Genomic DNA, 24156 nt, shown 5'->3' on the forward strand with positions numbered 1-24156 from the left:
CGTCCCTTGTCATGTCTTCAGTATTCCCCGCTCATTCCTCCTACCCAACAGCTGAGCCCCAGAACATCCGGCTCGGATCACCTGAATATTCCCCCGCACACACTCCTTCTCCACGATCATCTTAGTTGGCTTGAGTTGGTTTGGATTAACTTGTATATGTATTCTAACCTAATTGAACCAAATCGAACCTGATCCGACTTCAAGCGAACCTCCGGGTCTGTAGTTTATAGTTTCTCTTTGTTTTGCTAATCTCTGCCAGGTTTCAACGTGTCCTTCAACTTCTCTGAGCATATTGCCAAATATTTGAAATCCAGGAGACGAGATCCCTGACCTTGTGCTTCCCCCACACTCCATTTCCCTGCACTAACCGTCTGGTTAGAGAGGTTAGGTCGGGTAGTGACGGTTGGTGAGGACGGGTTGAGACAGTAACGACTGGTGAAGTCAGGTCAGACTGTGATAGCTGGTAAGGTCAGGTCGGATAATGATAGCTGGTGAGGTCAATGGTGGACTTATGATAATCTGGTACTGATGAACTATGAAGCCACTTCCTGGGAGACCCTGTGTTGCACCATCCTTGTACCTCAGAGGCTTTATGAGTGAGGCAGTTGTCGGATTTTGTCATTGTTTCTCTCAGATCATGACGATCACAGGAATACCTAAGAGGCATTTGGACGATACCAACAAGGAAGGAGTGCAAACGACTGGGAAATGTATAAAAGAAAGCAGCAGAAGGTCAAGTGGAAGGTGCAAGGGTTAAGATACTCTATCTCATCGCCAGGTTAACATGAGAATGTAGAGATGAGATGATTATATGTAGAACATTGTCATCAGCCTGTTGTAACAATTGTTTTACGGTAAAATGATCTCATTGATAGTTATCGCTCGTGATCATAAAATAACAGTTGTCATTATGGCACTTATGAGATTTACTGAGAAGAACTCGTCAGTATTACACGGAAAAAGAGAAGAAATGTTCCAGTTAATGAACTTCTCTGATGAAAAATGAATCAATTATAAGAAAAAAATGAAGAAATTGACGTGAGCGCCTCAGTCGTTCGACAACCTGACTCTTCAATGTAGAAAGGTTATAGGACGAGGAAAAGATGAAAGGAAGAGAAATTGATAGCTTTGCTGATCGAGGAAGCAAAGGGGAATGTAACGGTCAAACCTCGCGTGGTCGATCTCCGCACAGAAACTAAAGAAAGCAGTGTCCAGATGTATGTTGACAACTAATAAAAACCAATGGCCGACGGAATACCCTTTGAACAGAGAGCTAAGACAAAATATTCACCAAAATTTCTGAGGGAGGAGAGCCAGAAGTGTATCGCACAGGACAGAAGGTCACCAGTAGACATTGCACTGCAAAAGCTGTATTAGAGATCACAATGAAATGACTAGAAGTGAGAGCAATGGGGCGATGGTTGCAAGGGTTATAACGTTTTCGTTTTATAAGGATCAGCTGCAGCAAGGCTTGCCTCCAAGAGGAAGCAACCGTTCTTTCTGGTCTTTAGACAGAGACACAGTCCGCGAACAAGGATCAGACTCTGAGGCACACATCCTGAGGTCTCGGGGAGGGTATGTTTTCTGAGTCATACGCCTTGAACAGTTAATGCTGGGGAAGTACTTGGAAGACCCTGCACGAGGAAAGATTAAAAAAAAAGGCCACAACCTCAGAGACAAGAGATGGGGAGGAGGACTAGATGGAGAATCTTATTCAAGGTAGAGTCAGAAGAGAATAAGGTGTTAAAAAGATTGGTTCTCCCCGGTTTGAGATTGAGTCAAAGGTTGATCAGGTTGGGGGATAGAGAGAGTTGCAGGTGTTATTGCAGATGCTTTTCGGTAAGGACCAGAGACGTTCATTGGTAGAAGTAGCCAAGTCATCGCACTTGCTTCATATGAAAGTGTGTTTGACTTTACAAGTCGCAACTTTGCGATGATTCTGAGCGGATGTGAAAGCGGAATGTGGTTCAGGGGAAGTGATGTGTTTCATGCTCTGATACACTCTGTCCCTGATGTGACACCGGCACCAGAGAAAGAGCAATAAAACCCCGTCTGTGGAGAGAGAGAGAGAGAGAGAGAGAGAGAGGAAAGATCTAGTAACATGGCACGGAATGTAACTCCAATCATTACTCCGCTATATTGCCAGCACAGCTGGAATGGTATCCTGAACAGCGAACCATGCCAGTCCCCAAGAGAGTCAGTAAATTACGTGAGTAGTGACGACAATAATGGCCCCAGAAGGTACTAGAGCTGGCGTTTCACGGGGAGATAAGGGGTGGACGTGCCTAACTGGAAGGTTCTCAAACGTTCGGAAAAACTTGCGCATATCATGATCATGGCGTCTGAATAATACTGCTGGAAATATCAACATCAAAAGTAAAGAAAAAACTTTCAACTGGATTTATACAGAAGAATCAACAGGTTGTGCCTACAGCCTGTAACAATTTGTGCTATTTTGAAATGCACAAATCGTGAAAAAAAAAGATGAATCATATAAAAAATGGAGAAGGGAAGGGGAACAGGGGACTCTTCAGTTGTCTAAAAAGAAGTTGTGAAAATATTTGCTATGTAGTACGTCCCTCACAGTAATGGCGTTGGAGGACGACCTTGGCCTCTGATACTGAAGTATGGCCTGATGTCTGGTTTGGAGGACGACCTTGGTCTTTGTTGTTGGAGCACAGTTACGGTGGTGTCTGGTGCTGGAGGACGAGTGTGCCCTCTGCAGGAGCATGGCTGACGGCTCCTCCCGTCACCTGGTGAGGGGGAACACAACCGTCCTGTGGCCAGTAACCAAATAAACATCAGACCAGGGGCTCACTCCCTCTTACAACGATCCTCTCATTCCTCACTCTCCTCCTCCATCTCTACCAGTAATCCCTTCCTTTCTGCCTCTGCTAATGGCTCGCGTCACCTACAGCGGTAACAACAGAGAGGTAGGCAGGTGACGCCTAGAGAGGGTTTACCAGGCTGTGCTGTGACTAAGCTGTGCTATAAGACGGATCGACCATCATTATCCCGGACGTGTTGACGGAACCAGACTTCTAAGTCCTGCTCCAGTAACTGAAGATATACAGTAATGTTTACCATGAAAGTGTGAGAAGTTAAGTAATCCAGCTGTTACTTGTTTAACAAACAATCACGCACTTGAGGCACTCATATTGAGTGTATACAACCTTGATGATCTGTACTCACAGCATACTGACTGGCCTTCACAGACCTCCCCCTACTGACAGACAGAATACCAAAGCGTCATCAGCAATAATTAGGCGGTTTATGATGGTCTCTAATTACCTAATTAATTATCTTCCATCTCTTATATACTTGACAAAATGTTTAGAACTTACAAGTTGGATATAATCCTGGACACACGCGACCTAGTTCCTGCTTTCATGCGATGTGGAGAACTTGGCCTGACGCAGCCAGACTCCTGTTGACGCTCAGACTTCAGCTAACGTCCACCCGTAGTTAAGAGCAGCAAAGCGAGTTAAATGATCGTTAATGGATGCAAACTGCAACAAATGACCCCGACATGTGTCGTGCTAAACTGTATCATTTCCTCTCGACTCTGACAAAACTCCATGAGTTGGTTGGTTGGTTACTTAGGTTTTAGGCCTGACAACTGCCAGGGGTCATTTAAGGTCGTCAGCGTCAAGTTATGACCAACACTCGAAATACCTTCAGCTTCCTCTTGAAGTGTGAAGGATGACCAGAAGACGGCCGTATGTTATCACTAGATATATGTTCCATATTCTATGTGATTAATTTGCTTATCTTCTTGCATGACTTCTCTTTACCTCCTTAAGGCAGAAGCTGGTCCGCATGATGCAATGGAATCTATATCATTCTCCCCTAACAGAAACCCTTTCTAAAGTCCCGAAGAATTAGGTGGCTTCGTGTGGAGACATCAAGTCAACTCCTGGAACATGGATTTTCAGACTGACTGAATATTTACCTTCTCTGTTGAGGTATGTGGAGACAAGGTCGACGAGTACACTCAACAGAGGGAGGTCAGAACGCTCTAGCGCCGTCAGCTTTGGCAGTGGCTCACTAGGACCCTAGTGCAAGGGCGCCCTTTGTACTGTTGTCCATGATAGTGACTCTCTAATACCCCAGTGTGTCGGGACTCCCCCGCCCTCATTCCTAGGACTGCTGACCCTGGCAGTGGCTTCCAGTGCCCCAGTGTGTGAGACGCCTCCGGCACCAAGGAGCCTGGTACTGACTCCGCCGGGCCCTAGAGTATGGGACTTCCCAGCACCGTAGATCCTGGTAGTGGCTCTCCTCGGGGCACTAGGTATGTGGAACGCCCCCAGCACCATCAACCCTGGGCCCCAGTGTGTGGCTCTTTGCATGAAGTGTTTACGTACTTACATCCTCTTGAGGGACGAGTTTAGAGCTGGTTGAATATGAATGGAATTTGGGTATCTTTTCAACTACCCTCGTCATGCCTCCTGGAGAACACGTCTTCCAAAGGTTCTTTGGTCGCAGCAACTTGCAATTGTAACCAGCGACGTAAAAGTTAATTCTGGTTATCACGCACCTAAATTTCAGTGTTAAGGTGTAACTTCTAACCTCCCAGGGATATATGTATGGGCTTGTGAACACCTGCATGCACTCTTATGGTCATGTTTGAAATTGGAGATAAGAGAAACAAATGAAGGAATTAATATCCACTGTACAAGTGGTGGGCACAAAGGCTGGATCACTGAACGCGTAACGACTCTTTCATAATACATCAAGAAAGCAGCAGTAAAGACTGTCCGCAGCTGTTTTACTCGTCCTGTTAGCGGCTCTGATCACTTCAGATCTCCGCAGTTACTCTTTCCTCATATTTCGCTGCCCTGTTTAGGGTATCTCCAGATTTACCATGTGTCATGTTGTTTTTGGAACAGGCATGATGACCTTGGAGACCCAGGAGCTGGAGTGATCCCTGTGAGAAGTGTGTGTCCCGTCGATCCTTGCGCTGGGACGCGTGACCCGGGCCACGTTCCTCATGGGTGCCGTTGCTGCCACGAGGTTCGCAGCGTGCTGACGCAATGCTCGCCTCTCGGGCCTCGCTCTCCTCCTTCCTGTTACTGACAACAGGGATCTCTGGGTGGGAATCTCACCAGTTCCTTTGTTTCGTTATTGTATTTCTCTGTGTGTTCTATGCTTGATATCTCGAAACAATAACCGTACCATGGTCACCCAGACCTGTAGGACGAGTGACCAAGGCCGCCGGGAGGGTTGGTGTGTATACAGAAGACACACGTGACTGGTGCCACGTTCGTCCTCAAGGCCGGAACTTGCTGCTTGAGGGAGTGAGATATGGGGAGTGGGTAGTCCTACTCCAACTGGAGAGGAGTAGATGAGGGGATGGGGTCGTCCTGCATTCTCAGAGATGAGATAAGGACATGTAGGATTCTTTCTATCTCCTCAGCTTAGGAAGAAGGGTCGAGAGTGGTCATTCCTGTGCAATGGGGAAAGGGATGGGGGTGATGAGGAGGTCTTTCTGCCGCATCAGCGAGAGGATGAGGTCGTTAAGGAAGTCGTCCTCCCCATCAAGATACAACAGAAGGGTTGTGGGTGAATCTCCTACCCCCCACCAGATAAAGGAGAAGGATAGGGAGGTCGTCCTACCCAGAGAATAGGGGCCAGGATCAGAGGCAAGTCGTTCTTGCCCATGAGGGTTGGGACAAGGATAGGAGGGGGCGGGGATGATGGTGGGTGGTGTCATCTCCAACACAGGATCATTGTCAGACATGTACAGAGTTTCGTCAGAGCGACGGGAACATTCTTGGATGAAGCAACACACCTGACAGCCTTGAGCAAGTCCCTATTGTCACTTGGATACACTCTGAACTGAAGCATTTGGAAATACGTCCTGAAGTAAGGGGGTCGTAAATACTGGTGGTATCAAGGTTTCGGAAATGCTGACGTAAAGAATTCGGCAATACTATTGTCAAGGATTAGGAGGTACACAAGCCTGTAAAAGATTCTGAAACAATTGATGTAATTGAATCACATAAAGTTAATGGTGTATAACTTTGGGATACATACTTTGGGGTGATTCTGAATCACACGTGTAAATGAAGTGGATATGAATATGCAAAGACTGCATGCAAACATATCTCATCCAAATGATCCGGCTCAGAAATAGTCTTGATGCAAATGATTGCAGAATACATTCCGGACATAAATGAACCTGAAACACGAACACACACACGCATACATGCACTCTCTCTCTCTCTCTCTCTCTCTCTCTCTCTCTCTCTCTCTCTCTCTCTCTCTCTCTCTCTCTCTCGAACACACACACACACACAGTGCAGTGGCTGGTGCTGCAACCTACCAATCTAACGGGTCCGGGGCTGAGTTCCGGACGGGATAGCCGGCTCACAGCCGCCCCAACAGTTCATCCTCCCCTTTGTGGCTGCTCGATGAATGGGTTCCTGGCGAAAGCTTGGGTATATATATATACATATGTGTGTGTATAGATAAGGTTATAACATGGCATATATATATATATATATATATATATATATATATATATATATATATATATATATATATATATATATATATATATATACATTAGGTTATAAGACGGGCAGAAAGAGCGTAAGAGTGCATCATCACATGAAATGTCGACTAGATTTTGTGAATCTTAAACTGTCTTTACATGATTGGGGTATATTTTTCACCGCGCCATGTTGACTATTTATCTAAAAAAATAGAAGGATGTTAAATGGAACACTTGTGTTGCCTGTTGGGCAGCATAACCACTGGAAGTAAAATGATGATGGATAGAAACTATTGTTTTAAGATATCAAAAACATCTGGACTCAAAGTTTTATAGCTAAAGGTGGAATTCTTCTTAAGTTATGAGCCAGGTTAAGTTCCAGATGATATTTTCCTTTGAGAGACATAACTCAGGCAAACTCTTAGGTAGAGTTATGGGTCTTACGCCAGTCAGTTTCTTAAATGTTTGGACATAACTGTGTGAAGTTTCATGTCCAGAGGTGGAGCTTCCTTCAAGTTACGAGCCAGGTTATATTCCATGTTTCTTTAAGACGATGACTAGGGTAAAATCCAAGCAAGGGTTATGGGTCCTGAGTCAGTTACTTCTTTATATCCTGGGAAACAACTGCATGTGGTTTGATTATCTGGTTTAGAGGGTAGAACCAAGCTTGGTTAATGTGCAGTGTACTGTGTGACTCCCAACGGCGGACGAACGGACGTACGACGTACGAACGGACAGATGGACGGACGTACGACGTACCGACGGACGGACGACGTACCGACGGACGGACGGACGGACGACCGGACGACGGAGGGACGGACTGATGACGGACAACGTGATCCCCAAGGACCTGCCGGGCTACTGTGGCCACTGTCAAGTATAGACATACGTAGATGGATCTTGTGTCAACATTACTGGAAGAACTTGTAAATTCTCACTGATTCACAGTCGTCAGATGTGCTCATGTTAATCACAGAGAATGACTCGAGGTTAGTGCAGTAAAAACACTTATGTCTTGTCGTTAACAATATCTATTTATAGCCATTAGTGAACAGCTGATCTTTTGACCCATCTCTTCAGAGGTATTCCACACGGCTCGATGATATAGTACACCAGTGACGTAACCTTTTCTCTCAGTCAAGAACTGAAGCCGAGGAGGAACAGACAAGCGAGTGCAAAAGTGGAAAGATTCACTGATCGGGTCAGAAGTTACACACTGTTGAGAGGAATGTGCCACACGCAGAAAAACTGTTCCTGCACCATGAAGACCCCCATCACTTCAGCCACCAGGAAGTGCAAGTGTTGCGGGAAAGGAGGAGGGAGGAGGGTTGTGTAGAGTGCAGGTGTTCCGCTGTAATATGACAGATGTTCTGGCGGAGAACTGGTGACGTGTGCAATAACTGTTGATGGTACTGTAATGTACAGGTGTGTGTGTGTGTGTGTGTGTCCGCACACGCGCGCAGGGGAACCGGTGCTCGTCATATGTGCGGTAGATGGGGCATGTGACCCCACACTTCACCATCCTGGCCACCACACCTGCTGCCCCTCACGTCACCATCCTGGCCACCACACCTGCTGTCCCTCACGTTACTAGCCTGGCCACCACACCTGCTACCCCTCACGTTACCAGCCTGGCCACCACACCTGCTACCCCTCACGTCACCAGCCTGGCCACCACAACCTGCCGCCCCGCACGTTACCTGGCTGAGGCAGGCCACGGCTGACGCAACTCCCGCCCGGGAATGCCACACTCACCACCTCAAGTACCGAATATAATCGATAAAAACAAAAAGCATTGGTGAATGCATTCAAAGACGGAGAAAACAAAATCTTAATGCAGATTTGAACACAAGGGATGGAACCAAATGTGGGCAGTGAGGACGGATGTCACCAGCAGCTCTGGTTACTGTTACTCAATCACAAGCTATTTATAGCAAGATAACAGTGGAAGAGAGCACCCCATGTAATCATTAGTGTCATTACGCAACGCCACCTGTCCAAAGAGGACGTACGGGATACTGCATCACTAACAATCTATAGTTGGAAGCCAAGTGTTTTGGCGTCGATGGAACGGTTCAAGCTAAGTGTATATGTGGAGCATTGTATATGTTCTCCATCGATACAAATGATGTAACTTTCAACAAAAGGAAATGGTCTTTGGACTTATGAAACTTGTTTTATCATTCCGAAGATCACTAGACACGCAATGTCTCTCATAGGCTAAGCAAAACTTCCCGGACACAAGGATCTTACAAAGTTTCTGAACTACAGTTTCCGATGTGATTGTTGACACTAACTCGAGGGGAAGTTCAGTGTTATGTGAGGATCCTTCTCAGATAAGAAGGGCCAGCATTACCCTAACCACATAGTTCCTCTCTAGGAAAGACAAGAGCTCAGGAGCAGGAGTTGCCTCTCTGATTATATGACAGTACCTCCACCACCCGAACAGCCACGGATTTCAAAGAAAAAAAAGCTAATTCAGGCGCCAAGTACTCTGACGTCTGGATGATGTAGTCCCACACAGACTCAGGAACATAGAAGTGCTCCATCATATACGAATCTTCCTCAGAAAACATCTTGTAACAGCAATGGTTGCCAAGAAGGTAGTGGGTAGTCGAGTCTTGCTGTGGGGTGACTCGCCCACCGGGTGCTGTTGTCGTCCACACTACCGACCTATGACCGGGTTCAGCGTTAGAGCAGTAGGTCAGGTGTCCCAATCTGGCTTTATTTAATAGCTACAGACCTTGAATTGGTTAGCTCTGTGTGCTATTTTGTTAGAGCTGCATCCTAACAACCAGCTTCGAACCCTTGACTCCACATCACTACCTCCTTGCCCATAACTTCAAACCAGTAGGTCCGAACCCTCAACCCCAAGACACTGCCCCTCGGCCTTTAAGTACAAACCACTAGCTCCTAAGCTCTTGTTTCTAAACCACTTGTTCTAAGTCCTGTATTCGTAGCCACTAACTTGGACCTCTCGACTCCAAAGTACTAGCTCTGAGTCCCTGACAGAAAACCACTAACTCTAAACCCTCAACAACCAATCAATCGTCAGCCCTGAAACCACCTGGTCCTGGCCCTTTTGCCCTCGTGGCTTATGGCTGGTCGTCCTAGTCAATGGTGAAGGACGAAACAGCATCCTCGGAGTGGCGTGGGGAGGATCTGGTCCAGACCGGAGCACAAATGTCATGGGTCAGAAATCTACTTTTGAAAATACTTTGTAGTTCTGTACTGTGGCTGAAAGCATTACTTTGTGGATAAAGATATTTGTTACTGGTGTGTGTGTGTGTGTGTGTGTGTGTGTGTGTGTGTGTGTGTGTGTGTGCGTTGGACCAGACGAAGGTAAGGTTACGAGGCAGTTGATGTGGGAGAGGAGGGCCGTATAGCGGCGTGGCCTCACCAGCAGCAGCCTGGGTTCTGCACAGATCAATATCACCAGGAAGCTGGTGGTCCATAGCCACAGCCCGCAACCCACCCACTCCACCGCCACACTGGGGTGATCTACCGCCCAGAGACGAACAACAACTCTTACACACAGACCCAGTGACGTCATGAGCCCCGGACGTAGAAAAAAAAAGAAGATAGCATAAGATGCATCATGGAGCATAGTTACAACAGCAACTCTTACTGCGTTCATGTACAAGCCAGAGACAAGGCTCGTCTGCATGAGTACATAGTTCATTGTACACCGAGTAGACGGGTTGCTAAACGCTGGTGGTTCATTGTACACCAAGTGGACGGGTTGCTAAACGCTGGTGGTTCATTGTACACCGAGTGGACGGGTTGCTAAACGCTGGTGGTTCATTGTACACCGTGTGGACGGGTTGCTAAACGCTGGTGGCTCATTGTACACCATGTGGACGGGTTGCTGAACGCTGGTGGTTCATTGTACACCGTGTGGACGGGTTGCTAAACGCTGGTGGTTCATTGTACACCGTGTGGACGGGTTGATGAATCACGTTATTTCATTTCTCCTGCTGACAGGTTATTGATTTCTGTTGATTCCTTTGTTCATAATTGTGACAGGGTGTTGTTCTCTAGTGATTTCTTGTTCACCATGTTGACGTGCTGCTGGTCTCTGATGGATCGTCGATCACCATGTCAACAACGTGGTGGTGACCCTAGTGGCTCTTGTATTTCGTACCGACATCCGGGAGAACTCTGAACTCACCAGACCCCCCTTCCTCCCACCGGGTGACCTCGCCAACCAGTTGACAAAGGTCACAGAGAGGTGAGCCACAAGCCTCACACGATCAAAGTTTCTGCCAAATGCTTCATGTAGGAGGAGCGCTTAGGTTCGCCTCTGCTCCGTTCTTATCTGACCTGCCTTCCGTCCGCTTATCTCCCCCTCCTTCAGGTCTGCCGTCTGTGTGTCTGTCTCATCGTATGTTACTGACGTCAACACTCGTGTTCCTCCTCCGTAACAAAAGCCAAATCCGTCGGGCGAGTTCGATCAGCTCTTCCTCTGCTTAGATTACGACTGAGGTTTTGAGCAGGACGTTCCTGTTGCTCCGAGTGGTCGTGTGTGCTGGAGCTTCACACACACACATGGCGTCCCCGCCACCCGCGTCAGGGGGAAGGCCTCCAGACAGGCTGTTTGGCCGGAAGCTTGACAGCTGCAGACAAGCCTCAAGTCAGTCGCGTGAGAGAACATGGTGCGTGGTGCTCACTTAACTAACGTACCCACTACACTGGTGTGTGCTTGGGTATGTTGTATACAGCGCACGTGGTATGCGATGTATGTATTTGTGTTTCTTTGGGGTTGTGCTTGTTTTCTGTGTGCATGTCTGTACGTATGTATGTACGTTTGTATGTAATACTGCACGTAAGTTGAGAGCGGCTATACACAAGGATCAACTGTATATACGACTCGCCAGTGGCAACACATCCAAGCAAAAGGAATTATGGAGCGCGCTGGTTGACCCAACACAGATTTTGACATCACCCAACACTCAGCGCTGTCGCCCTGATGCCAGCTGTACCCACGGCTGCTGGGTCAGACGGTACACAGAGAGAGAGAGAGAGAGAGAGAGAGAGAGAGAGAGAGAGACCTCTGCATAGGTACATACCTGTCAGGGAAATTATTGTTCATTCTTCTTAATGAATTATAGTGGTTAAAAACTTGTACACTTTAACATTTACAACAGAAGAGTGTGATTGCACCTCATTAACACAGTCTTGTCATGGTATTGGATACCGTATCTGTGGTGAGTCTGAGCATCACCAAATTTAATCCTGTTTAAGGAACATCCTCCAATAACGAGACACATATATAGGAGTCCAGTGAAAACATTATTTCTTAAGATGGAAAGCTTCGTAAATCAGCATACAAGGATCGGCAGCTTTGTAGTGATCGTGTTTTTTATATGACAGTTTCCCGGTCAGAATGACAGTAGTTGTTTGGACGTAATAACTGTAACAACTTTCAGAGATCAGAACTTACAACCCTGAACCCTGTGACTCACTTATTTCAGTCTAATACCAGGAAAGGTGACACGTGAACCATCACCGAAGAAAGATATCTCATTTTCTTCTAAAAACAATGTGATGTTTTTTTGATGTTTTTTTTTTTGTTTTTGTTTGGCCGACAGACCATAAATACAAGGCAGCCTTCAGCCTCCATCACAAGATTGAATCCTTCTGTTTCGTCATTGAATTAATAAACAATAACAATGATAGAGTGAGACATGATACAGATGTTCACACAGATCAGTTAACAGTGATGGAGCACGACACAGGTGGAAATATAAAGGGGAAAAAAAAAGAGACATATGTTCGTGTACCTGAAACGTCGTCGTCACTGGGAGGTAAACGTACCTACCATAATATCAGGAAGTTAATCATGAGCGTTTTCTGTTGACACAACCTGGTAATCTCTCCTCAGCGGTCTTGACGAACGAACTGGTAAAAGCACATATATATATTTGTTTGCTCTTTTCAGAAGCTAGAAAGTAAAAGGCAAAACTGACAAAGGTTATATTCCCTTCAATGAACAGCGATTCTCACTCGTACTGAGCATGACCAATAGGTTGGTATTGTACCCAGGAAACAACACGTCGTCGCTCCTCCAGCACAAGTTAGCCAGCTGAGAGAAAGCGTAGATATCAACATTATTAGAACATTTTCTTTGTTGCGCGTCCTCTGTGCAGCGTGTCAAGGGTGAGTTTCATTTCCAGCCATTCATCATGTTGGTGAAGGTTGCTGCTGTACATTGTGTGTGTGTGTGTGTGTGTGTGTGTGTGTGTGTGTGTGTGTGTGATACCGGACTCAGCCCGTATGGTAAAACTATACCGCGAATGAAAAGTCTCGCTTCATGGAAGTCCGTCTTGTTCATGCTACAGTGTAGCGATGCTTCGGAGCCCAAAGGCTGTTGGGGGAGAGAGAGAGAGAGAGAGAGAGAGAGAGAGAGAGAGAGAGAGAGAGAGAGAGAGAGAGAGAGAGAGAGAGAGAGAAATGGGGTGTCATTCTCAACCCTAGGGGGTCACATTACACCCCTTGGTGTCACATTACACCCATCCAGGTGTCATAGTCCACCCCAGGTGGTGGCAGCAGCAGGTCCTACCCACCAGTACCGCCAGCACCAGCAGAGGCCGTCCGTCCTGCTTGTTTACCTCCGCCGTCGCCGTCAGCCCAGGGTTGGGACCGCAGGTTTCCTTGTGTGGTGACACGCAGGCAACGGTCATGACCACGTACTTTCCTCAATACTAAATGTTCCTGATAGACGTAATCTTATTTCTGAACATCTATTGCTCTCTCTCTCTCTCTCTCTCTCTCTCTCTCTCTCTCTCTCTCTCTCTCTCTCTCTACATATCATGGTACATTGGAAAGTCTTGTTCGTATATTGTTCACATAATGCTTATGGGATTAGCAGTTAACCTAGTGCCTACGGGATTGGCTAATACCGGCTATAGACTGATAAACAACTTAACTATATTTTGCACTCACGTGTTCACTGCTGCTGATTTGGATGAATCTTGTTCTTGGGATATTCCCACTACGTCACGTTCTGACACTATCAAGATTTTCCTACACGAAGGGAAGCCCCTCGTGCTACGCCACCAGTGGGCCTCCTCCTCCTCCTTCTCTACGTGAAACGTAGAGGCTGGCAGGGATGCTACGTCACACGTCTGGCAGCCGAAGTGATAATACCACTCGCTTAGTAAGAGGAAAATGAGCAATATCCTGCCTGGATAGCATGACCAGCGACATCAACGGAACGGGTTTTACGGCGTAAGAGAGAAAAAGTTTCCCACCAAACTTTAAAGCTCATTTGAAGTAAACGTAATCTTCATCGCTCGCGGTGGCCGCTAACACATACGTAAACCCTTTCAGAGCGATCCTGGTCTGAGCGTCAACAGTTTATATACCCCACCAGCTATGGCTGGGTTTACACCAAAGAGAACCTCAACCTCTCACATTGACTCTAACTTACCTCCTGTTGCGACATCATATTTATGTTATGATTCATATAACTAACGTTAATATACCCACGTAATGAAGTATGCCATTATACAATTGTAATGTACATTGTCCACTGGGTGAAGCGCTGTATGTAGGTACAAGCGAGTATGTATAGTACGCAATCATAACTCTCCTGTCATTTACCTTCGTGTATCTCAGTAATAGTGTAATCATATGTATAAACACGTTTTAAGTAATCGAGATTGTGGACACGTAACACCTGGACCACGACCATATCAGTACAGTTAGGTAGGTAGACATATGTAACTTGTAGCGTTGTGATGAATTCTGTAACAGACGCGTCCGCTGCTCTTGATCATGTGTATTTGAAAAAAAGAGTTACTGTTTTTATTTTCTTAAGGGTAAAGATACATCAGTATACTGCCAGTCTATGGAGCACATGAACAGCCTTGAACAAGTACTGTTATACAGGGTGATTCAAAGGACGTTTCTAAACGCGAACGACAAAAATTTACCGAAACAACGAACACTGGCAGTTCGTCTGTAATGAAACTGTTTCAGAGTCAATATACCCAAACGTGTCGCTTCCATATGTCTCCATATTCACCGACACATCATATTCCAGAATGATGGAAATGAATCCTGTAAAACTACCTATTCTTAGCAGACATCATTGAATGATAAGAGTACTATGAGTTGAATCGCACTGTATTAACCATTCTGTGAACAGCATTTCGACTACATATGGCATAATGTTTTGAATCAGTGCTCGACCACTCGGCCCAAAAGCTTCACTTGCGAGACCGTACAAGTGTCGAACATTTCCCACACCCACGTGTCACTCCGACTCTCGTGTCTTCCTTGCACACATGTCTCTCTTCCTTGAGACGACCCCAGCAGGGGAAAAACAGTCAGAGGGGCTCACGTCTTAAGTCCCTGGCAGGCTTCGCCACCTTCATTGTAGGGAATTTCCATTCAGTCAACCTCAATACTATAATACCTCTGTGAGAACTGGGTAATTAAGAGATCTGATTAAAACTTGATAGGGTTTTTAAGTGCTTATTTTTTTCTAAGTGTCGAGCAATATTAGGGATCGCAAAGCGAACCCCGCCGTTCCTGTTAGGGACAATGGCGGCGCACGGGCCAGAAATCCGAGCAGAGAACACCTTATATGTCCCACTCGAACTGGAAAGGGACAAAGTATGTCATATTCGGTGGTCATTCAACTGATTATCTTTACAATAGCAAACATGAAATTCCCCTCCTTTTAAGAGTCGAGTCAGGATCAGTTTATTGTTATCAAGCTTCTATTCTTGTACTATGGCAGGAGTCCCAACCTTCAGTTCTGGACGTAAATCACGTACTGAAGGAATGACATATTGCCACACAAAACATCGCAACATTTCGAAATACAAGCCGCCACTTGGACTAACAGCGCCATTTTATTTAGATCAATTATCATATGTACCCATGTCACCTAATTACAACAGCTGTCTCAAGAATTCTGCATAATTCCCATACATTAAACATAACGAAAAATATTGATAATAGAAGGAGAGTATTTTGGCACTTGGTAGTATTTCATATTGAACCGGGTAAGGATGTGTTGTATGATGTACGATTATTATTGTAATAGCACGATACTCAAAACAGTTTTTCTTTATTCCATCTCTGATTGATCTTCAACTCCTTTGCCATTTATCTTGGATGAATCGATCACATGCATGAATCATTCATGGTGGCCAGCTATGCAAAATTAGTTTTTCCAATCGTAGAAGCAAAAGGCTTGTGAACTTGTGAACAGATCTGTTATTAAAACCATATGAATGTATATAAATCCTAAATTCGAATAGTGATTAACGAATGATTGTAATTCTTATCTTGAACATTCAATAAGGAGCAGTGCATTGTACCTAGTGAAGTTCAACGCTTTTAGGATATTGATAATTTTGGGCTGATAAAAACATTTTAAAAGCTCAAAATATTAAAGGTGGTGAGACTTTCGTGGAAGTTTATTATGGAAAATATAATTCTACACGCTTGAGAACAGTAAGTCATGGAGTTCATGGGAGTAACACTATAATTTAGAGACTTTCGCAAATGTTTCGATTATATATAACTATTTGATATTAACTCAGGTAAGCTCTGTTATTCAACTATATATATATATATATATATATATATATATATATATATATATATATATATATATATATATATATATATATAACTTTAGAGTTATATATATGTGGAGTTTCAAGAGTATTTCGTATCCCAAAACTAGAGATACGATACAGCTTATAGTACAACGATTCCCTCTTTACTGTACGATATTTTCTCCCGTTGCCAATGCGCATAGCAAACTAGTCCACTACATCGAGTGTGTCTCTTTTATATCTCAGAATATTTCAATCTCCATTGAGAGTATGTTGATATACTCAAATTGTAATAATTCAACATTTTTGACAAAATCTTTCTAAATAGAATAGTATGCATGTGAACCTGTAAGACTGACGCAAGCGTACGTCTGTCAGCGGGCTTTCATATAATGGCTGCTCACGCTACCGAGCTTTTCAGTCTCCTCAAAGCAATGGCTACGAGGACACATCCCTCCGTCTCGAGAGAGCGTTAATGAAGTCTTCTGTGTGGCTTGTTTCTGAGCGACTCGTCCAAGAACATTGACAATAAACAGGTGTAATCAGTGGCTACTTAGTCCCAGTTAATAGTTAAAGTGCAAAACCCACACAGGAAAAGGGGGTTTGGACGTTTTTCTCAGATACAAAATAATATCCACATAAGTAAGTGTTAAGTGCATACTGTTTGATAGCAAGTGTTGATAATGAATTTTTTAAGGTGTTACTTCACAGGATCTTCAGTAGTGACGAACCAGACTTGGCTACTTTACCTTGTAGGCAGTCATCCAGGTGTACCTGTGGACATATCTTCCCTTTAACTGTAATATGTTAAAAGTGCTGGCAATTGTACGCCAGTTAGAACTGTTGGCTGCATAAAGCTTGGTATAAGTTAAGTTTATGACGTTCGAGCATCATTAATGGGAACTCATAGCCTAGATGAGTGTGAGGTTCAGGCCATTTGTACGTAATAGTATGACAGTACTCGCTCAGTACATAAGATGTTGGATACTTCACATACTACACCTGGAGAAGCAGGGAGGAACTACATGTTTTACATCAGGAGAAGCAGGAGGGACGTTTGATATGGTGTAATATATCGCTAGCAGTTATTTTTGTCTTCAGTCACCGATAGAATAATACCTAAGGTCGATCTTTCTACTGAGCGTGTTTCACAAGGTCCTCTGTGTCGCAAACTGAGAGTAAATGTTGTGATCATGGTTTTGAAACACTTGAACTCCCTGTTTTTTCAGAGAGACTAATCTTGATTGTTAAAGGTTGCTATATCGATTGATAAGTATAATTGCAGTTTGAATACAGTACACCAGTGCCATATCAAGTGTATCTTACTTTTCGTAACTATGAAGCCATGTATACGGCGTGCGTCAAATGGGTTGCCATATTGTACATTTTGCAAACGATGGATCTTTCATTAGATTATAGTTTCTTTTGCTGAAGAAAGGTTGAATATCTAACTACTGAATATGCCACTATATTTTCTTTGTTGCATGTTTGTTAACAATAAGAAAATTACTGGTAAAAGGAGGTTGCTCCGTGTTGCCTAATGAATGAGCACATCATTTGGGTGAAGATGTATGATGATTCATATTTACTAGGAATGTTTCACAGATGGTCCAGCTTTAAACTAATTCATCTAGTTCACACAGAATGGCAGTCTGTAATTCATTCTATAGAATGATAGTTGTCAATAAGATTATATGAATTACTTTTTGGATTATTTTCATAAGCTTAGGAGTACGTTTTAACACATGGTTTAAAGTTTTGTGGCTATATTTGTCGATATGTTGTCTTAATTCGAATATATATAATATATATATATATATATATATATATATATATATATATATATATATATATAAAGTTTAGTGATGACCACGTCGAACACATTTTCCCCCATATTGTGAAGAAGCTACATCGTCAGCACCGTTTTGCCTCATCCCAGTGTGTATAAATAGGCAGAGTATTGCGTATATAGATATTTGTAGCAGATGCCATCTGTTCTTATCTCTTCATTCGATATTCATTCTCTCATTCAAATCTGGCCACGTCAATGCCGCATATCCTTTCATTAGTCTCACTGAACCGTAAGAGTTCGATGATTTTTGAGGTATGTTCAGTGTAAGCTTTTATCGGCCCTGCGGGCGATTATCATTTACTGTATACCTTAGTGTTTTTTAAGGTATCTCTATCGATTTCTCTTGCCCATATGTTCACGTTAATGGCATCCGTACTCTTGATAGCTACTGACATTGGTGGCTATTGTTGAGGTATTGTTTCAGTGGTGTAGACATCTTTTATTATAGCTTATTTTAAGGTAAAACATAATAGAAAATCCTGTACTTATAACATTTATTCTTTTCCACAGGTGTAGCTGAGTCAGGCTTCGTAAGTTGTAGTGAAGCACAAGTGATAGTGTAGTGTTGAGTGTAGTGTACAGTGATCAGTGATGATGAATGAAGTACAAGAATATGTGCGTCACGGGCCCCGGCTGCCACCACTGGCCAGACCCAAGGCGCTGCCCGACCTCTGTCCCGCAGCAGAGACTAACTCCGCCCACACCGACCACAAGGAGGACGAAGGGCCGCCTGTGCCCCAAGTTGTGGTCCGAGGTGGGACGGGCGCTACCACAGGTGGGGCTCTATCGCCTACGACAGCCCCTGGGTCGGCGCCCACCTTCCCCGCAGTGCCCACCCTCGTCAGCGGCAAGTACCTGCTAACCCGCCCCATCGACCACTCCGCCTGTCATGCCACACACATCCACACCCGCCAGAGCCTACTTGTCAAGGTGAGACCTCTTGTAAACTTACATGAGTTATGGTGTTGTGGACTCCACTTGAAATACCTCTCAGTTGTGCTATGTTTAATGTCAGCCTTCCCTTTGGGCTATTATATTTACGCTGCGTCGGTGTTTACAGAAATGTTATGTAGATGCTGACTTTAGGTTATATTTTCCCTTATAAACAAAATCCGCGGTTAAGTTTATGCTATGGTAATCTTGTATCGAATTCTATAACTTTAAGCCTCGCACACTGGATACACTTCACTGAGTAAACTTCAGGTGTTTTGCTGCCCAAAATATGTCAAGCCACACTAGAGGACGTATATGGTCAGACTGTGAAACGGTAGATAAGATTGTTGTATTTATTTCAGAACGATTCAATGTGACTATTCTGGATGGCAGGCTATAGTAAATACTAATGATACGTAAATGATACATTTGTATATAGCTAGACCCACGCATTAAATGGATACATCTGGAGTGATTGGTGATGTTAATGAGCTGCTCGGGACAAATTTAACCATGGGATTTGGTTTGAGAAGTTTTGCAAACTTAGTATGTGCGGAACCCTCAGCAATGACGAATTTCTCAAAACGAGTGTTATGAGGTAGTTGCGTTGTTCGGGCACTTACTCTTATCGCTCACTTTATCATGTTCAAGTTGCTTTTTCGGTCCTTATAGCGAAGTGCGTCACCAATTGACAGTGATAACGATAATGTTGGGGCAGCTGCACGTTTGTGGCCGCACTGGAGTATGGTTGTCTTGGTGGGAACACGTAAATGTAAGGGACAAGTAGGGTGTCTCTTAAGACAGTCTTACCGTTGCATATTCTACAGATCTAAAGGTAGAAGTATGGTAAGAGTCAATGTCGCTTCAAAGAGGAGTTATTTCCTCTCGAAAATCAGTGTGAAATGCCATCTGTTTAGCTGATCAGTTACGTGAAGTATTGTAGTGTTTGTGAATATTGCCTTAAGCACTCATGACTAAGGTGCATATTGCAACAGTCAAATTCAGTCACTGACACGAGCCATGTTTTCCCTTATGAAATGCATATCGCATGGTAGAGGACGATAGCCAGTAGATTACTTGGCGTGGATATAGCAAAGTGCGTCACCAGCTGCCATTGATAACGATAATGTTGGGCCAACTGCACACCAGTGGCTGCACCGATGGTGGGTGGCTCCTAGTGGGACTTACACATATGTGAAGAGTAAGGCTCTCTGTTTGAAGTCTTGTTCAGTCTACCATTTCAAGGGTAGAAGTGTGGTATGAATCAACGTCGCTACGAAGAGGAGTTACATTCTTATTGTATTATATTTGATATAGTACAGGAAAGTTCCTAGATACTTTAGCTCTTAAGTAAATATTCCTCGAAAACCAGTGTGAACTGACATCTGTTTATCTGTTCAAAAGTTATGCGGGGTGTTGTAGTGTTCGTGAACATTGCCTGAAGCATTCATGACTAGGTGCAAATTGCTGCTTTTATCTTACAGCACAACAGCCCAGTTCAGTTACTGACACGTGTCATGATTTCCCTGTGGCGTGGATTTCTGCGAGTTCTTCTTCCTCAGGTCTTCCATATCATACGCTTATCAACATACATTTCATCACTACGATAATGATAAGAAGGGAAGCAGCTGCTAAAACCTCCCGGTATCCTGTGGCGAAGGAACTGGCGATGGAGGAAAAGGAGGACAATAGACTTACCGGGAATGAAGAGCTACAGGTTAAAGCTTCAGACATTCGGGCAAAGGGTCCACGCGGTGATCCCGGGCGCTGTCAGGGCTGCTGCTGCCGTCCAATGAGCGTCGTTCTCGCCTCTCACAGATAACGCCCACAGCCTTGCCTTGCTGTGCTAGTCACACTATATTGTACACCCTCATCTTGCACAAATATGGTCAATAGAATTGCTTACATGTTAAACCTACCCCAAGGGTTCAGACTAGGTTTATAGGAATGATAATGGAAAATGTTGTTTGTGGAGTATCTGTCGACTCGTATGCAATTTGTTGTCACTAAATTGATGAGGTGTCTTTGTATCCATTTGAACATTGGAGGAATTGCCGAAATCAGAGCGACCTTTATATTTATAGAAAAGCAGGTTGTGACAGCAAAATGTATTAGGGTAGGAGAATGGATTGTATTATGGACAGACATTTTATTTATCCAGAACTACAGCAAAGATGTTGTTACTAGCTTTGAACGGTTGCGCTGCCATACGTAGCATTTCGTTCTCAGAGTAACAGCAACAAGTCCTCTCTCTCTCTCTCTCTCTCTCTCTCTCTCTCTCTGTTACTTGGTCCATATAAACCAAGCAGCAGTGGGTTACCGGGAGGAACGTGTGATGGTAACAAAACCCTTCAATTACTTGAGTCACTCTGGACTTGGCCATGTGTGAACCGTTTTGATCGTCAACCAGTAAACTTATATTACTTCTCAGCATTCTAGATATGGTATGTGTGATGTCTTTGGTATGTTCACACTTTCGTTTGATGTCATGAAAATATCTGTTGCATTTTGGGATGCTTCCCAGAGAAGTATCTCCTGAACCACTAGAGTGTGGCTGGGGAACAGTAGCGGCGGATGTAGCGCCTCTCACCCTACTCACCAAATATTTCTTTGTCTCCAGACTCTGGATGGTCGAGCAGCGCACGACCTGGTGGCACACCATGCCCTCATGGCCGGGTGTGAGGGCGTGCGCTCTCCGCTAGAGATGGTGGTGTCGGCCTGCAGGCGGAGAGCGTGGGTGGTGTTTGCCGCCCACCACGGAGACCTGCACTCGTACGTGCGGGTTCGGCGGCGGCTGCGGGAGGTGGAAGCTCAGAGGTTATTTACCAAGGTAGCAGGGACCGTGGCCGCCTGCCACGAGGCTGGCCTTGTTCTCAGGGACTTAAAATTACGGAAATTTGTCTTCACAGACCCCGACAGGTAAGCTGTAGATCCATTTGTATAGTTAGGCAATGTTGTGTTGTGGTTACATATATGTTCGCAGGTGTGGCAACCCTTGTGGCCGCCCTTCTGACCAGCGGCGTCCACCAAGGTCACCAACATGTCTTATATAATGTCAGAAAGGTAAGTAGTTGTGGGACATTGGTGGTCAGTTGTCTGTGTTATTATCCCTGTTGGCAGGATGAGTCTGCGTGGAGAAGGCATGCTGTTTGGGTGAGCACTACCTTCTCCGCTAGACTGGGCTGGAGCAGGTTTTGTGTGTGGGCTGCCATCGCAGCCTTCAGTGATAGGCAGAGGTGCAGGTGTGATGTGTGAGCCACCAAAGGCATCCTTCACTGCTTGACTGGCTAGAGCAGGTGTGATGTGTGAACCACCATAGCAACCTTCAGGGCTAGGCTGTGGTGGAGCAGACGTGGTTTGTGGGCCGCCATTGGCAGCCTTCACCACCAGACTAGGGGTGGAGCAGGTGTGGTATGTGGGCCGCCACAGACAGCCTTCCCCACCAGACCGGGGTGGAGCAGGTGTGGTGTGTGGGCCGCCACAAGCAGTCTTCACCACTAGTCCCTCACACCATCGCCGCCAGCCCCACCAACCAACTACGCCACATTCCTCCATGTCCGCCGCGAGATCAACAACTGCCTGGATGGGGTTACAGGCAGTGTTATTTATTTTGTATTTCTTCGTGGTATCCAAGAGCTCTTATTCTCATATTTCTGACCTACAACTTGTGCATTTATGGAAGTCTGCCTCACCAAACTGTAAAAAAGAAGTAAAGGATGAGGGTGGCATTCACGTTTACTGTCCTTGAAGATATAAATAAGCTGTCGCGTCGGGGGCAGCGTCTCGCCCTGGGTCTGCCTGGGACGACGACCTCCCCCACCTCCTACAGCTTACTCTCCAGATTCCCCCCACGGGCTGAAAATAGCAGACGAACCGAAAAAGGGCGTCCTTACCGTGTCCTTCCATCCTTAGCCACACCCACCTCCCTCCAGCCTCCCGACGCCCTTCCCAGCTTCTGGGCGTTGAGACAGGATGGACGGCGGTGGGTAAGGTATGAATGGGCCGTGGGTGAGTTGAAATGGCATTGAACACAGTTATTTGCTGCGAGTTGTTTATCCTTACACGAGAATTGAGCTTTGAGATGATTTTTTCCCCCATTTCTTCTTTATGGGTATCGAGGTTGAACTTATCAGTATCCTTCTGGCTCAATAAAATTGTTATAACCTTACTCAGAATTAGGCCAGCTACCTAACGTTACGGTGGCCTGCGTGTTGCAGTCGCATCCACTCGCCTGAGATATAACCTCATAATATTGGAATGTATTATATCTCTTTGTGTAGTAAATATTTGATTACAGTCGTTTAAAACATAATTCAGCTTTATATATATATATATATATATATATATATATATATATATATATATATATATATATATATATATATGATTATGTATGTATTATAAGCTGCTTTTCATTATTAGTCGTGAAGACTTAAAGGATGTGGCTTCTAGTCGAAGATTTCCCAATGATTCTCAGTATTGTCGCTCATGTTAAGCGAACGTATCTTAACAATAAAGGTTACTGATGAACGAATATTTCTGTGGATATGAATGGATGTTTTACTAGAGGCAACGCATCGTCATATGGTGTTAACGAGCATATCCTGGATGGGAAGTTTAGATAAATAATTTATTATTAGTAAGATTATGACGAAGTTTTCTTGGTGGTTGTGGGTATAAACCAGGTTCCTGGCGAGATGTGGCGGAGGGAGAGGTCGTTTGCCAGCTGTTGCGAAAGACTTAGGCAGCCATGTTTCGTCAGGGGTGACCATTATTACGGGCGTGCTCCGTGGCAGGTTGCCTGACCGCTCTTGACCCTATCTGGGCCCAGCTTCCCTTAGGTGGTCCTCAAAACTGGTTATAGATACGTAGCTACAAGCCAGCAAGTGATGACCTCGCTACAGGACATCTGGAGGTCAAGGGAGCTTTTATGGTGCTGTGCTTCGTCGCTGACATCAGACACCAGCTTATGAAGTTTTCCGTGATGTGACGAACTGCGTGAGAGGAATTGATCAGATATGTAGATTATGTCTCCCAACCTCAGGATGGGATGGGTCTTGTTTTGTTTCCTTATTTCTCGTCGTGAAAGGTTGTCCAGTCACTCCTCACACCCACATTTGTCTAATATTTCGTTGTGGACCTTCCTTTTGCCCAAAGCTAACTTATTTCTCGGTATTAAAAACCTGCGGTAATTAAGTTGTTGAGTTTCATGCTACCTCTTGAAATTAAACCTGTAAACTTTCCTTCCTCGGCACGTATGTATGTGCTCTACAGACCATCACATACGGAATCTGCTG

The 24156-nt window shown here is 44.8% G+C and overlaps 1 protein-coding gene across 3 annotated transcripts in view; it reads left to right on the forward strand.

The window, feature by feature from the left end:
- Positions 1–24156, forward strand: part of trbl (tribbles pseudokinase 2) — a 153657-nt gene that overhangs the window by 56274 nt on the left and 73227 nt on the right. For 2 of the 3 annotated variants that reach the window (XM_071681872.1, XM_071681871.1), the window contains exons 4-5: positions 18437–18856; positions 21480–21778. In XM_071681872.1, coding sequence (XP_071537973.1) covers positions 18518–18856; positions 21480–21778 — 638 coding nt within the window. In that variant the 5' untranslated portion in view covers positions 18437–18517. Of the gene's footprint in view, positions 1–16481; positions 16717–18436; positions 18857–21479; positions 21779–24156 lie in introns of those variants that run through there. The other variant, XM_071681873.1, reaches the window with a different exon arrangement.

Source organism: Panulirus ornatus, chromosome 33 (assembly GCF_036320965.1).
Source record: "Panulirus ornatus isolate Po-2019 chromosome 33, ASM3632096v1, whole genome shotgun sequence".
Taxonomy (NCBI): Eukaryota; Metazoa; Arthropoda; class Malacostraca; order Decapoda; family Palinuridae; genus Panulirus; species Panulirus ornatus.